This window comes from Rhinolophus sinicus, chromosome 17 (assembly GCF_057876585.1).
Source record: "Rhinolophus sinicus isolate RSI-liver-muscle chromosome 17, RSI-T2T, whole genome shotgun sequence".
Taxonomy (NCBI): domain Eukaryota; kingdom Metazoa; phylum Chordata; class Mammalia; order Chiroptera; family Rhinolophidae; genus Rhinolophus; species Rhinolophus sinicus.
Window position 1 is genome coordinate 74000917 of NC_142517.1, and position 14580 is coordinate 74015496.

General features: G+C 39.4%; 1 protein-coding gene across 29 annotated transcripts in view; it reads right to left on the reverse strand.

Annotated features, from left to right (window-relative positions):
- Positions 1–351: 351 nt before the first annotated feature.
- Positions 352–14580, reverse strand: part of BBX (BBX high mobility group box domain containing) — a 245215-nt gene continuing 230986 nt past the window's right edge. For 26 of the 29 annotated variants that reach the window (XM_074332334.2, XM_074332388.2, XM_074332428.2 and 23 more), the window contains 3 exons: positions 12902–13099; positions 10726–10912; positions 5263–6275 (listed from right to left, as the gene is read on the reverse strand). In XM_074332334.2, coding sequence (XP_074188435.1) covers positions 6188–6275; positions 10726–10912; positions 12902–13099 — 473 coding nt within the window. In that variant the 3' untranslated portion in view covers positions 5263–6187. Of the gene's footprint in view, positions 2258–5262; positions 6276–10725; positions 10913–12901; positions 13100–14580 lie in introns of those variants that run through there. The other 3 variants (XM_074332456.2, XM_074332322.2, XM_074332306.2) reach the window with 2 other exon arrangements.

A 14580-nucleotide genomic window follows, 5' to 3' on the forward strand; every position in this document is an offset into this window, starting at 1 on the left:
TTTCAAGTGTACAATTCTGTATTACTTCATCTATATATCGCGTTGTGTGTTCACCACCCAGAGTCAGTTCTCCTTCCATCACCACATATTTGATCCCCTTTACCCTCATCTACCACCCCCTCCCCCTTACCCTCTGGTAACCACTAAACTATTGTCTGTATCTATGAGTTTTTGTTTCTTCATTTGTTTGTCTTGTTCCTTTGTTGTTTTCAGTTTTATATCCCACATATCAGTGAAACTGTATGATTCTTGCCTTTTTCGGTCTGACTTACTTTGCATGGTATTTATTATACATTGAAGGCACATGCGCTGTGGCCAGCGGTGTGAACGCAAATAAATATATTTGAATAATACCTTTAAAATATTTCAAATTTTTATTAAATATTTTTATTCAGTTTTAAGATCACAGTTAAAGTACTTTAGCATGTTATACACATGACTTACATGTGCAATTTTTAGAAATATCAAATTAAGTATAAGATTTTGAAGAAAGAAATTATATAAATGTGTATATTGACTTTTACTACACATACATCTAAGAAAGCAATAATTCTGTTGTACCATTAAGTGGAAATCATTTATTATATGGCATGTTTACACCAACTCTAAAGAGAACCGAGCCAATTTCCGAAAGCAAAAAAAAAAGAAAAAAAAAAGTGAGCGATTCGATCATGCTGAAACAGTCAACAGACTTAAGACCTGGTGGTCAAATGAAGCGATGGTTAATTTATGACAAGTAAGCAGTTCAAACCTATGAGAAAAGTTCATAATCTGGTATGTGGAATCTCAGGTGGTTTTATTTTTTTGACAAATTCCTGAGAGCAAGAGACTTGTTTAGTGCTAATGAAATGAGAAAAATGTTGCTGAGCATGTGCTGAGCTCCAGATCATGAACCTTCCCTACCCCCAGTTCTGCCACTCTCAGAGCACGAGGCACTAATGTGAGGTGTCAGGGAATATGAGCCAGCCCCTCTGGAGGCCACTAAGAGAGCTCAGCGTTAGTTCATGAAACATGCGTGCCTCTGCGATTTAGAGCTTGTGAGGTAAGATTTGCGGTGTGGGGGCGGGGGGAGGGGCGGGTTTGGAGGCATTGAATTAGGTCCTTGTGACTTAGTAACCAGTCCTGGCCCAAGTTATTGAGAAATCTTTGGAAGGAGTAGTTATGTTCAAAACAGCTAGTTCTGTGCATAAAAATCAGTTTAAGGGCAGGATCAATTTTGACCACTGATGGCAACAAGAAAACAGTGGCCACAGAACTTTTAAGTACAAGGTTTCCTCTTTCAATTTATTAGTACAAATCATAACCACCACAAATAAAATTTGGCCAGAAGAGGAAAATCTATTTTTTGTGTGAAGAAAATATATATTTATATATTTTTAAGGAAAGCATAGCACAAACAGATGGAGGTGTATGAGCGAGTCAGGCATATTTGTCTTGTTATTCACTTTTTTTGTTGCTTCCTTGTTCTGAAATGTAAGGAAGATAATGTCCCCAGTGAAAAGGACAAGGTCATATATTATGGAGTATAATAAACTTAGCTATCACTTTCAAACTAAAGCAAAACAGTCCATCAAACCCTGAATACTTCACCAGACATAACTGGTAAGATGAACTGAACAACTGTTTCTCTTTTATTATAAGTATAATGTTAGTCAAGTAAGTCAAAGTAAGATCATTTGTAAAAGTTTCAAAACTGAAGTAAAAACAAAATCCAAATCTAATTCTTTGGGAATGCTTGTATAAATAAAAGCAACATCTAATTAACAATTAGTACACTTTTCATAAGGTGCAAAACAAGGTCCTATGTGGGGAAAGCTAGAATTTAATTTCCACCTAGCAGTCACTCTGAATACTTTATATGTCAAATGTAATAATAGCATTTGCTTCTACTGCCCATTTTCAGCGATACATTGTTCTCTCTGGAGAAGGCGGTTTGTGAAGTCAAAACACTGCAGTGGAAAATAGTGGCACTGAAGGTAGAAGCAAAAAGAGACAAATCTTTGAAACAGGAACTTACTGAAATTAACTGTTAAAGCCGAGGTAGCCCATTAGGATTGGCCTTATCTGAGGGCGCTGTGGAGCAGTGCAATCAAAGCCGAATCTCCTCAACAGCATCACATACACCCCAACTTTCCCTTTATAAATGAGGACTGCAGGCCTCGCTTGTCTTTCTTCCTTTTCCCCAGTGAAGAGGTGGTGCTTCTCCTCTGGTGTATGGACGCCAGCCTCCAGCCTCCCGCCGCTGGTCTCCAGAACACTAAGGATTCATACAGTAGTTTAGCAGGCAGCACGGTCCCACTGCTTCACATTAATGCCAAATGCCAAACTCGGAACAGAGCTATTTGATAGTCCCCCCTCCCCCCTCCCCCACACATACTGTATAAACAAAACGTGTCATTCAGTTTTCAGCTTCCTTCTGGTTCTGTATCAATTTATAATTTGCTTGAGATTTTACATAGGTGCAAACATTGTCATACGATGAGCCAAAGACTGCAGAGTGCAAACAAAATTTCATCTGACTTAGGCAGAATCGCATCTGACTTACTAAGAAAATGACAGGATTAGACACACTGGATTCTAAATAACGAGATAGACCAGTTCAGATGCTCCTGCTTGTTCATAGTGTTCCATTACTTTTTTTTTTTTTTTTTTCTCCAGCAGTTTTAATGGCAGGAACTAGCATATCAGTGGTAACGTGGGAATAATGTCAGCAGTTCGGCTTTGAGATGGCATTGGCAGAAAGCTCATCTGACAGAATTCAATAAATATATTTCTGATTATTTGTGGGGAAAAAGACTGTCAGAATTTCTACAGCATGATTTATCCTGTAAAGGGGCCTTTAACGAGTCAACCGGTTTTGATCTAAAAATCTGGGAACTAACCTAATTTGGGGATAAGAACCTGTATCTTCAGTGTGGCTGTGGGACATTTTTCCTTTTTCCTGATCTCATTACAGTAACCAAACAAATAAAAACTTTAAAAGGATGTCTTACAGTAATTTTTCTTTCACTCAGCTTCTTAAGAGCTGCAGCTTCAGTTACTATTATATACTCTACACACTTCAAAATTACATAGGAAATACCCGGAGTAACTAAATAAATAAAAGGCTAAAGGAACCGGGAACAGTACTGTGTCTCCATTTGAGACTAAATCATCCGCTTCCAGCATCACCGAGAAGGGCTAGGACAATTTTTTCCAAAAGATTTATATACAGGTTTGAATCCAGAAATTAAGGTTAAAAGTATAAATACTGATAATTTCAACTAAATTCAGAATGGTTTCAGAAAGATATGATACAACAACAATTTAGAATAAAACAAAGCAGAAGAGCATCATATTTTGGTTTGCTTGAGATATACATAAGGTGCAACAACTTTTTCTCTTGAGGATGCTAGTGGGACAAATGTTAGTGTAGATGGTGTTTGCTGGCAGATTAAGGTACACACCGTAGCAATACGATTTTCCAAAATAAAGAATGAGAGAAATGAAATGAAAATGATAAATGGGGGGAGGGGGACTACATGTTGGTCTGAAATATTTGTGCTAACAAATGTTGTTACCTGAAAAATACCAACACCCCTTTCCAGTGGATTCAGGGCATGAGAAAAGCACTAATATTGAAATCAAGACGTCCACTCAGAGAAAAGACAAGGCGAGTATCTAAAGGACTATAAAGCTTTGCAGGATTTCTGCTACTCTCAGTGCCTAGCCGCTTAAAAATTTAAGCATTTCTACAAAAAGGTTTTTGTTTTTTAAGTATCTGAAAACAGTCAGGTCCAGTAGGTTGCCCTACCCCTCCCACCCCTGCCTAAGGGAAAAGCCACTGAGGTTTAGGAAAAGCAGATCAAGTAAGATATTAATCATATAGAAAAAAGTAATCTTTTGCTTTGCTTCTTTTTAAAAAAAGGTCCCATGAATATACAGCAATGTCTTGAGGAACTCTAGTGAAAGGTAATCAGAGGACTGGAGGAGGATGCTCTGGCAAAAAGACAATCTATTCTAACATTGTTCTACAGCGTAACAAGTTAGTACCATTGTCAAGGTGCATGTTCTGCACCAAACAATTTCTGTTGTTGGTTTGGTTTTTGTTTTCTGTTTGTTTGTTTTTATTTTTGGATTTTAGCTAATAATAATTTTAAAATCACTGCTAGCAAGTGGTCCAAAAACTCCCAACAGCCACCAACACTGGGACCCAGCGATTTCCAAACATTCACTGTGTTTTGAGATTTAGAAAATATTAATAAAACAGCATCATAGTAAAAACATCATGCTGCAATCTGGGGCTGCTCACCTGATTTATCTCTGTGTGAATGGGGTTAAGTTTTAACCTCTGATTAACCTTGCTGACTAATTCCTTCTCCACGCCCACAATGAGTACGCATTTTGAGAACACCCTTCCAATGCTCTGCTGCCCTCTTCACCTGCTTTTGAAAAAAAACATCTCTCTAACTAGTCTTCTTCAATTTGTATGTTGTACGTATTTTCCAGCAGTAAAACTGAAGTACAACCATGAAAAGCTAAACCTAGTCAGTACTAGTAGAGTCATTTTTTATATGGCTATTAGGTCAAATTACAATTAGAAAAAAAATCATTACAATTCAGTCAAGTATAAATAAGAAAGCTAGATAAAACCTTGTAAACTGTCACCATTTAGAGATCTAATTCAAAAGCTTCAAACTTGAACTAACACTATCAAAATTCTGCCAGTTTGAAAACCACTAAAAATTATTGCTGGAATCCAATAATTGAAATTTGGTAGTTTGTGCTGCAATGCAAGAGTGGGGAAATACTTTGTGCTATGGAACAAATACCCTGTAAAATCTGTAGCCTCTGACTAATTTTGATTTATCACTTTGTATCTGTTGCTAAGAAACAAGACACTGTGAACATCAGGTGGTTAAGTCAATATGTTGAATGTTCTAAGCCAGTTAAGCCACTTGGTACTGGCATATATACGGTTGGTTTTTATGTTCAAAAGCAACAAAATACAAAAAGGAAAGAGAAACTTGCAGGTGGATCTATGACTGACAGTCTCACTCTGGTCAGGAATACTTCCCTTAGCATTTACTTAATACCTCCCTAACAACACAAACTCAAAATGGCTCTAAAAACCTGCAGTGCCAGTTAGGCTGTGCATAGCAATTGCTACCCGTCCAATCTGGGATGGATGGAAAAGGTCTGTGGCTCAATGTCCACAGGAAGTGAGTGTCTTCAATGTGTTCAGAATAGTGAAGCAATACTAAGGTCACTTCTGAATAATAGTTTTCTCTTTTTTTTTTTTTTTTTCTTTTTTTTGTTTGTATGAACGATCCATTGGTCACTTCGACCCTTGTGTAAAAATAAAAGAATCCTCAAGGCATGAAAACACCAGTAATCTGTAATCTGCAGGACTCTTTCCCCTGTCTGGGAAAATATTTGCCACAATTTGCCCCAAGTAAATTCTTGGTCACTCAAGGCTAAGAAAAAAATTCAGTTTGTAAGAATTGTAAATTTTCTCTCTCTCTCTCTCTCTCTTTTTTGCCAGCAAACTACCACTCTGGTGGCAAATATAAAAGTGCAGAATATATGGACCACGAGGCCGAGCATACACCGCTAACAATGGTACATCTGCCTGCCCGTGCTGTGAGAGTCTCAGAACAGGCTTTTTAATATTATTCTACAATATAAATGTAGGTATAACCTATTATATAAACCATCTTAGAACTCAAATCTTCCATGTACAAAAAAGACTAAGAATAATATCTAATAATAACTAGTGCAGTGCGTCAGTTTTTGTGTTTTTGTTTGTTTTTGTTTTTTGTTTTGAAAGAATAACTAAGTAATATACGAAACTAGTTTCACACTCTCTGGTTGGTAAAAGAGATGCTGAATGAGCTACAGTAAAGGCAGCCTTTTACCAAGTTACCCCCTATTACCGTCAAAAGCCTTCAATAGAAAGCAAAGCTCTAGGATCATTCCATTTCTGCTCATTATCAGACAGGTAACATCACCCTCAAAGACTCTGGGTTCTGAAAGAACAAATGGGCCCAGGAGGCTAACTTCTGCTTCAAGTGAATCTGGGCCGTGTAGGGCAACAAGCACTTGTTTGCAGTCTATATTTTCCACCATATGGATTCACTAGCATCCCTCGGTAAAGACAAGGCTAGGGTAGTAGGTAAAGCACAATGTTTTACAATTAAAGGGCGTATCACTGGTCAGCGCAGGAAATAAGTACAGGAGCCTGTGGCATTTCTTTTGGCTGTCCATCATGGGTGAGTTGAGTTGACCTCTGACCTCTGAAAAGCAAGAAGAAAAAAATCACTTATTCAGAGTGTGTTATCAGAAATAGGAGGGAATGATAAATAACAATATCTTATTTAATAGCTACTTCTGACTTTTTATTTGTCATTTAATTAAAACCAATTTTGTCCTCAGAGCTTCTTTCTTTATATACATGTGTGTGTATATATATATATATATATATATATATATGTTCTATCTATCTATCTATCTATTTAAATTTATTGGAGTGACAATGATTAGTAAAATTATATAGGTTTCAAGGGTACATTTCTATAATACATCATCTATATATCACACCCAGGGTCAGTTCTTTTTCCATCACCATATATTTGACCCCTTTTCCTACTTCTACCACCCTCTCCTCCCCCTTTACCTTCTGGTAACCACTAAACTGTTGTCTGTGTCTATGAGTTTTTGTTTGTTTGTCTTATTCATTTGTTGTTGTTTGTATTCCACATATGAGTGAAGTCATACGGTTCTTGAATTTTTCCATCTGACTTATTTCTCTTAGCATGATAATCTCAAGATCCACCCATATTGTCGCAAATGGCAGTATTCCATCTTTTCTTATGGCCGAGTAATATTCCATTGTATATATGTTTTTTAAAGGATTTCTTACTTCAATTTCCCTCATACAACTCAACGACATGTTCTTTCCCCAACTGACCATCTCCATCTTGTAGAGACAAAACCTGAAGCACCAACAGATTTGGGGAAATTCCCTACGTGGTAAAGTTTAAGTCAAGGGCTGAGGCTCTAGGACAATAGTCTTCCTCTTGATCCATTGATATCAAAAAAATGACACATTCTTTTCCTTGACTTGCCTGAGGAGAAAACTCTCCTACTGGTAACTTCCAGGATCTAAAGATATAATAATAATAAACCCAATTTAAAACTTAAGGCCAATAAAAGCAATGGTCTCTGAAGAGAAAGATGTAGACTGTGACTCTAAAAAAGTAAATGAAAACACTGAAATCTTCTTAACGTAAGAAAAGTTTCACAGGCATATGAGAAGTGTATGGAAAAAGGGAAGTAGGAACTGAATTTTAGAGTGTGAGAAAATCTAGTCAACTTGGGCCCAAATCAACTGGAACTGCCTGGAACACAGCTGATTCTTCATTCAGCTTTTGTTTAATGAGTAGGACAAAATATGACTTATTTCACGGGTATTAACAAAACTGTTCCAAATTCTTGGTAACTTTTACAGAGCTTCTCATTCTAAAAAGATATAACTGGCCACCTCCTTGACATTTTCCAACAGGCTTACCAAGCCGATGCACACGCACGGCTCTGGCCTAGAACGGTCAGTAGTGCACAGCACTGTGCTGAAGACATGTGACGTAGAAGGAGAAGGAGGTCCTAAAGCACTGTTTTCACTGGTTTCAGCAATTCAGTATAATATGTTCCCCAGATTACGTATAACAAAAGGTGCTATTTTAAAATTCAAGTGATATCGGCTCCATAACTATGTCCAATTTCTTTCTCTTGATGCACAGAAAAGAAAAAAAAAGAGGTAAATGACAACATTTGGAGATTTCTGAATCCAATGATCACTTAGCCTGAGATATTAGGATTTCAGAAAAACAAAACGTGTGTTATAATAAAACCTCTGGATTAATCTGTTCATTCATGTGGGGAGGCTGTAAGTACTCACTGCCCAGTATGTGCAATTCTGTTCAAGAAAGATAAAATTAAAATGATATTTTTCACTTTTAAAATTGAATATGTAATAGTATTACAAAAGCCAAAAGAATTTTAATAAGTCTTAGAAAAAGAAACATAAAAAGAAAAAAATAAGGAAAGTGGAAGATGGAAAGTACAATGTACAAAGAGAGAGAGAGCAAGAGGGAAAGAGAGAAACTGGGGTGAAAGTAAGCTTAATCATTGGGAAAAAAAATGGGACAGGAGCATGACGGGAGAGAACAATGTGGCTGCAACTAACTGATGGTTCCAGTTCCCATTGGAAGTGTCCCGGGAGATTCTTCTTGACTTTCCATGACATGATGGATACTTGCTAGAGCAGCACACTGGAGCAAAGGCCATGACATTGGAGTAGAGCAAAGACTTGGGTTCCAATATGAACTTAGTTTGGCTGTGTGCATTTGGCAAGCTAACTATCTGGACCATCACTCAATAGGACAAGAAGGACCCACTTGGCAGGGTGGAGTTTAGAATTAATTTAATGAACTTTCCTCCTTATAAAACACCTTGTAAATAAACAGGCTCTCAACAAAGGTTTATTCAACTTCCTGTTTCCTGCATTTTCTGAGATGGCCTTTCTACATCGGGTTTCTGGACTTAACGTTAAGATTTCTTGTGGCAAGAATGCAGGTAACATATTTCTCCCCATATCTCTGCTGATCACCATCATCAACTAACTAATGTGCAACCAGGTACAATTACATTAAGCTGTCTTTCTAGATATTAAGAAAACTAACCATTTGTTGCATTGAGAGTAAAAGTCCTATAAGCAACATTGTTCTTTTTAATGGGAAGGTTAAACAAACAACCCTTTACTTATGCCACGTTTTCTATGCCTGCTGGCTAATCTACACAGTCAGACTTCAAGCACATGCCATGCATTCCTGCACGCAGTCACCTGTTCATTCATCCATTAATGTAACAGGAACTAAGGAGTTGGGGACGGGAAGAATAAAAATCAGTGCTTTATTTTCAAAACATACTGGAAGGAGACGGAAACGTTAACAAATAATTACAAACCAATGTGACAGCAGGTGGTCTAGGAAAGCTATGCATGGAGAGTACAGAGGCTTCAGGAGGAAGGCTCAGAAAAGAGGACAAAAAACTAGAGATGGAAGGAGGAGCCATTTGCCTGGAAAGAGGAGTACAAAGGCTAGACCTGGCTTATTGGGACAGGAGCAAGCGCGTGATTCCACGCGACTGCAGGGCAGGCAGGAGAGGTGGAGGTGGTGAGAGTGGAAAGGTGAGGCTCTTTGCTGTTGCAAACCGGAAGTCGTGGAAGGCTGGTTAACAGAGCAATGGTGTGACCATAGTTATATTAAGAGGGGACCGCTGGCAGCAGCGAGGGTGACTGTGTGGTAGCCTTTTCTGAGCCCTGGATTATGATGCCTTCTCTGAATTCTTATATTAGCTCTTATTTCCACAATGTCTGGGGGGCACTTAGGAACACTCAGGCATATATTGAATTCCTTCTGTATGCAGGAGTTTGTCCTCTGCACTCCACTGTACAACTCCACGAGTGGAGAAGTGCCTTTGTGTGGCTCCCTCAGAGACTTGAGCAGATTTTAACAATGTCTGTCAGCATTCACTTGCTGTTAGGCGCTGGCAGTGTACACATGAAAAGGAATTTGACTTCCTGGAAATACCTAGAGGCTATTTGTGAGGAAGCACTGGAACTGTAATGTGACAGGTAAAGACCAAGAAGCAACAAAGCTTACACCAGGGTCTCCTAAACGTGGATGTGAAAAAGGAGAATGGAGCCCGCCAGGAGGGTATACAAGTTGTACTAGATTTCAAGCTCTCTGTACTGAAGACTGAAAGGCTAAGAAAGTAACTCATCTGTGGGTAATCCACTCTGAATAAAAATATGAAATATTTGAGTTTACAAAAGGTTTTTTTGCCTTCCTAAAGGATCCATTAAGTAGCAGAATGCCCAATTATGCACTCAGAACTTAGTATGTTTTCTATAGGGCTTCAATGAGTTCAAAAGGCTTTCACATCTATGGTCTTGGCTGATCCTTACAACTCTGTGATTTTTTTGGGGACAGCATTATGCTCAATCTAAGACGAGAAAACTGAGGCCTAGAGCAATAAATTACTTTGTAGCAAACAGAGAACTGAAGACAAATCCAGGCCCTCTGCCTGCCCTGTCAGATGCCAAGACGCTCTTTTTCCAGAACCATCCTGCTGTCTTCTGCTGGTACCACCTTGCCACTAACACCATCCTTAATGGGGGCGTTTACTGCGTGCTAGCACTGGGACATTAATGAGTACCACTTACCCCCTTTTATGGAAGACAAAATGGAGGGTAAAGAGGTGAATGATCTTGCCCCAGACCTTGCAGTTTGCAGGTGACAGAGTTAGGACTCAAACCCAGGTGTGAGACTCGACTCCAGATTTCATACTTAATGATTAGATAGTAATACTGCTTCTCAGTTCTCTCAGGCTTTTTATGGAAATGAAGTCTAGCCACAGAATAAAAATGTATTCAAAATAAAATACCTGGCAAGTTATATCCCCTTATATTTTCCCACACTGCCAATTAATTAGCACATATACTTTTGTAACATGTCACATAAACAAAAGTGCTCTCGACTCAAGTCTTATGAACACTGATACACTGTGAAAAATACCCCAAATCTCATCAGGTTTCTCTGTCGCTTCGCCATCTGTGTTCCGTGGAAGGGAGTGAAGTTGAGTGGGATCCCCGGGACCCCAGTGGCAAGGCTTTGCGTCACTAACCTGTGCACATTTTCCATGGCGGCGACTTCAGCCAGCGCCGCCAGGCTAAAAAACGCAGACACCGCCGGCATCTCCGGAGTGCTGCTCCGCGTCTCGGTGGCCTCGCTGCCGTGTGCACATTCCTCACTGCAGCCTGTCCCGGGGACTTTAGGGAGACGCCTCTGCAGTTGTTCCTTTGGTTTGTCATCTGTAATGAAAGGGAAACCCATCACGAGGGGATCCTTCTATTCTCTCCAGAGAAAACTCTGTGCCAGACAATCTGAAATGAGCTAATACTCTTTCCTGTTCACTTCTGTCATCCACTGAATATTAAGGTTTTTACAGAAGCTACTCTTCCATGGTCACGAAACTCTTTCATTAAGCTCAACTGCAACTATGGGCAGCGCTGCGCCCCGAAGCTGAGCAGACGAGAAGCTGTGTTTTATCCAAGGTCAAATAAGTCAATCTTGGAGAGAAGGAAAAATGGACTTTGGCCAAAATAAAACGCAAGCGCCATCTGCAGAGGGGCCTATGGATACTGTAAAAGGGCCCTTAAAAGCCCAACTGACCAAGTGTTTCTTCTGATGAAGCTGCGGCCTGCCCTACCATGGCAACGTGGACAGTGAGTATTGTGACACCAACACTAAGGTTGGTTGACACTAATCCCAATAAGATGAATCAACCCCAGTGAGATAACAGATTATCATTTTGGTTTTGAAGACCTACTGGAAGGAAGATAAAGGGCCCGCTGTTATTTATGAAGAGGTGCCTGAAATGCTATGCAAATATACTGGTTGGAAGTGAGTACATTTTATTATGTAGCTGTCAGAGAGGAAGAGGAATCTTTATCATGGTTTTTAAAATATATTAACTATAGAAAATACCTGATAAAGGCAGCAAATGTCATGTATTAAATGAACACGTGCTTTGTATATGAAAGGGAGTATTTTCTAAAATCTTTTACTCTTCCTACAAGTGAAAATGAGGGAATATAACCATTTACAAAATGGAAACCACAGAACAGAACCCAGAGTGGAAAGGGAAGGAGGGAGGGGCCTGCTGGACTAACTATCAGAAAAACTAGATTCTAGTCCTCATCCTACATCTACTTAGTTGTTCCAAGTATTCAAAATCAAAATCCCACCTCTTTGAGCTTCATCTCTTATGGGACAGGGTAGAACTGGGGGTCTTTCATAAGCTTTATGGTTCTAACAATCTCATATGCAAAACACAAGAAAATTAGTGAACAAAAGTTTACTAATTGTCCTCTAATTCTACGTCAGCAAACAATGGATCTCTATTAACTAGATTAACCTAAATCAGTTACTTATAAATAATTACTCTCAAAAACACTCAAACATTTTTTTTTTCTATAGACATCATGATGGGCCATTGACCTTTCTTTGGAAACTGGATTAGGGTTGGGGGAGGGACACCTCCTTCAGAGCTAACGGAATGAGATGCTAGAAGTACTAAAAGGCAGAAAGGTAACAGCTAAGGCCACTAGCGCTCAGTTGGTGTAGCACCCAGGTTTGCGGGAGGGAAGCTCAGTGTCACTCTGACTCCACTTAACGTGGGCCCTTCAGGCAATTCTGCTGCCATGGAGGCCACTAGGAACAACAAACAGACCACAGGCCACAACTGAAAATGGAGAGATTCACTGTAAGTGAAGATTTGCTGAACAGCCCCGAGAGCTCAAGATCCAGAAGCATGCTCAGGCCCCTTTGGGGTCTCAGTGAGCTTCTCAGGAAGTGCTGGATGCTTGCTGAGGTGCCTTAAATCCTCGGCGTAGATGCTGACGATCTGGCCTGTAGTGACTTGAACGGTGACACTTATTCATCCAGTTTTTTAAAAAAGCCTAGGATCTTTGGGAATTTACTTAATGAGGGCTGTTTTTGTGCATGCTGAGAAAGGGAAGAAGTTGACAGTCCTAAAAATTACTTTTCCTTTCTAGGAATTCCAGATACGCTCTTGGAAAAGGAGCTATGATTTTAAAACATGTAGATTTGGGGATCTGAAGAAAACTAGTTCTCAAGGAAATTCAGAGAGAGAAAAATGTTCCTGTGACCAAACCCACAGAACAGACCCATGATTTTCAGTGAGGACAGAGTTGGCTTATAGTCACTTGTGGGCCAGTGCAGCCATGAGCTTCACCTGCTGGCTATGCTTATCTCTGTCTTACGCTCCCTCTGCTCACCCAAAGTACCTCCTGCTGGTGACACCCGGCCATCTGCTGTCCTGACCAGGTGTGTGATCTTGGTTTTCCTTGCTTTTCTCTTTTGGCTGCCCACCAGCGGTTCTTGCATTGCTGTTGGCTCTGGAGTGTTGGGAATGGAGAGGGCATTTTTAACCTTATGAGCAGGCTCTGTGGTGTTTTTGTCTTCTGCAAATATGGCTGAAATAGGACAAACCATATATAATAGTTACACACAAAAACACAAGGCACCAACATTGCTCCTAGAAGGAAACATTTCTAAATGGCTGACCCATCTGAACGTAGAACTTATAGTTTTCAAAGCATTAATGGGAAAAAAATAAAACATTGCCTAAACTTTTAAACAAATATATTTCTTTATATCTGCTTTGATAAATTAAATACAAAGGCTTAAGATGTCTCACCCCTATCTCCCCACCCCTTACTGAACCAAGAGGCCACTGGAGTAACATTTTCTAAGTGTTTGGCTCTGACAGGTTGGTGGGGGAGGTGGGGGTAGGTCAGTGTATGAAAATCTGCATAATTATGTCCCAACTGACCACAATTTCTACACATGGTCAGGGTCCCTATCTGAGATCCTTTTGGCCAGCTGGTCTGGAAAGGATAAAAGAAATTTCTCTTCTTCTGAGGACACGGAGATAAATATGTGCTCCTTAAATTCACAGTTATCATGGAGACATTTGCTTTCAGTCACCAGCTTGGATTGATCAGAAAAAAAACTGAGGCTTGACCTTCCTTTGTGCATCCTGACTGCTCAGTAAGGACCTGACAAACACTGGCGAGGACGGCATATAACGAACCTCGCTCCTATTCGCTGAATTCTAGGACCAGGTGAAAGTGCTTAGTGAGATAATTTAATGAAGTAGCACATGTCAGCAGGGCTCCTGGAAATGGTAGTTTTAGGTACCCTAATTCTAACCCTAATTCTAATCAGTAAATCATTTAATAGTACATACTTATATCCTAATACACTTGCCACCAAAGACTTGTTCTGGGTTCAAACAGGTTGGGATGCTTGTATCTTCTCTTATGTACTCATTTCTCTAGCAGCTGATCTTTCCCCCTTCACCTCCCTCTTAAATTCAAAGTAAGACAATATGCAGATATGAGTATAGTAAACATTTAGGAGTATATACATGTTGTCAAGTTTCATGATTGGGACTTTTTTATTCCAGAGGCCTAAGGGCTTTTGGGAAGGGAAAAGAGGCATCCTTCTATTTTTAAACTATCTGATCTCTTAAGCAGGCACAGAAATCGTTTTTAACAAAGAAGAGGGGAGTGTGCTTCCGGAAATCAGGGTCTAACATGACAAACTGAGCAAACTAAACGTGGAGGACAACTGAAGGTATTTATCAGAAGGTAGATATGAAGGTAGACATTAGAAATAAGACTACACAACATAGGAAGAAAAGAAAAAGACTGTAATCACAGGAAAAAAACAGAGCGAGAGTAAGGATGTGAAAAAAATGGACTTGCTGGTATAAATACTTCATTTGGTATAAATAGTTTTCATTTAAAATTTTTAATCTAGCCTGTTAATGAGAAAGGAGGGCTATGAATTCATAATATCTTTGCCCTCAAAAGGTTGATTCCTATTCCAAAACAAGTGGGAAATAATTTCAATTACATCAACAGAAAGGATGTAAAGTATAAATCATAAC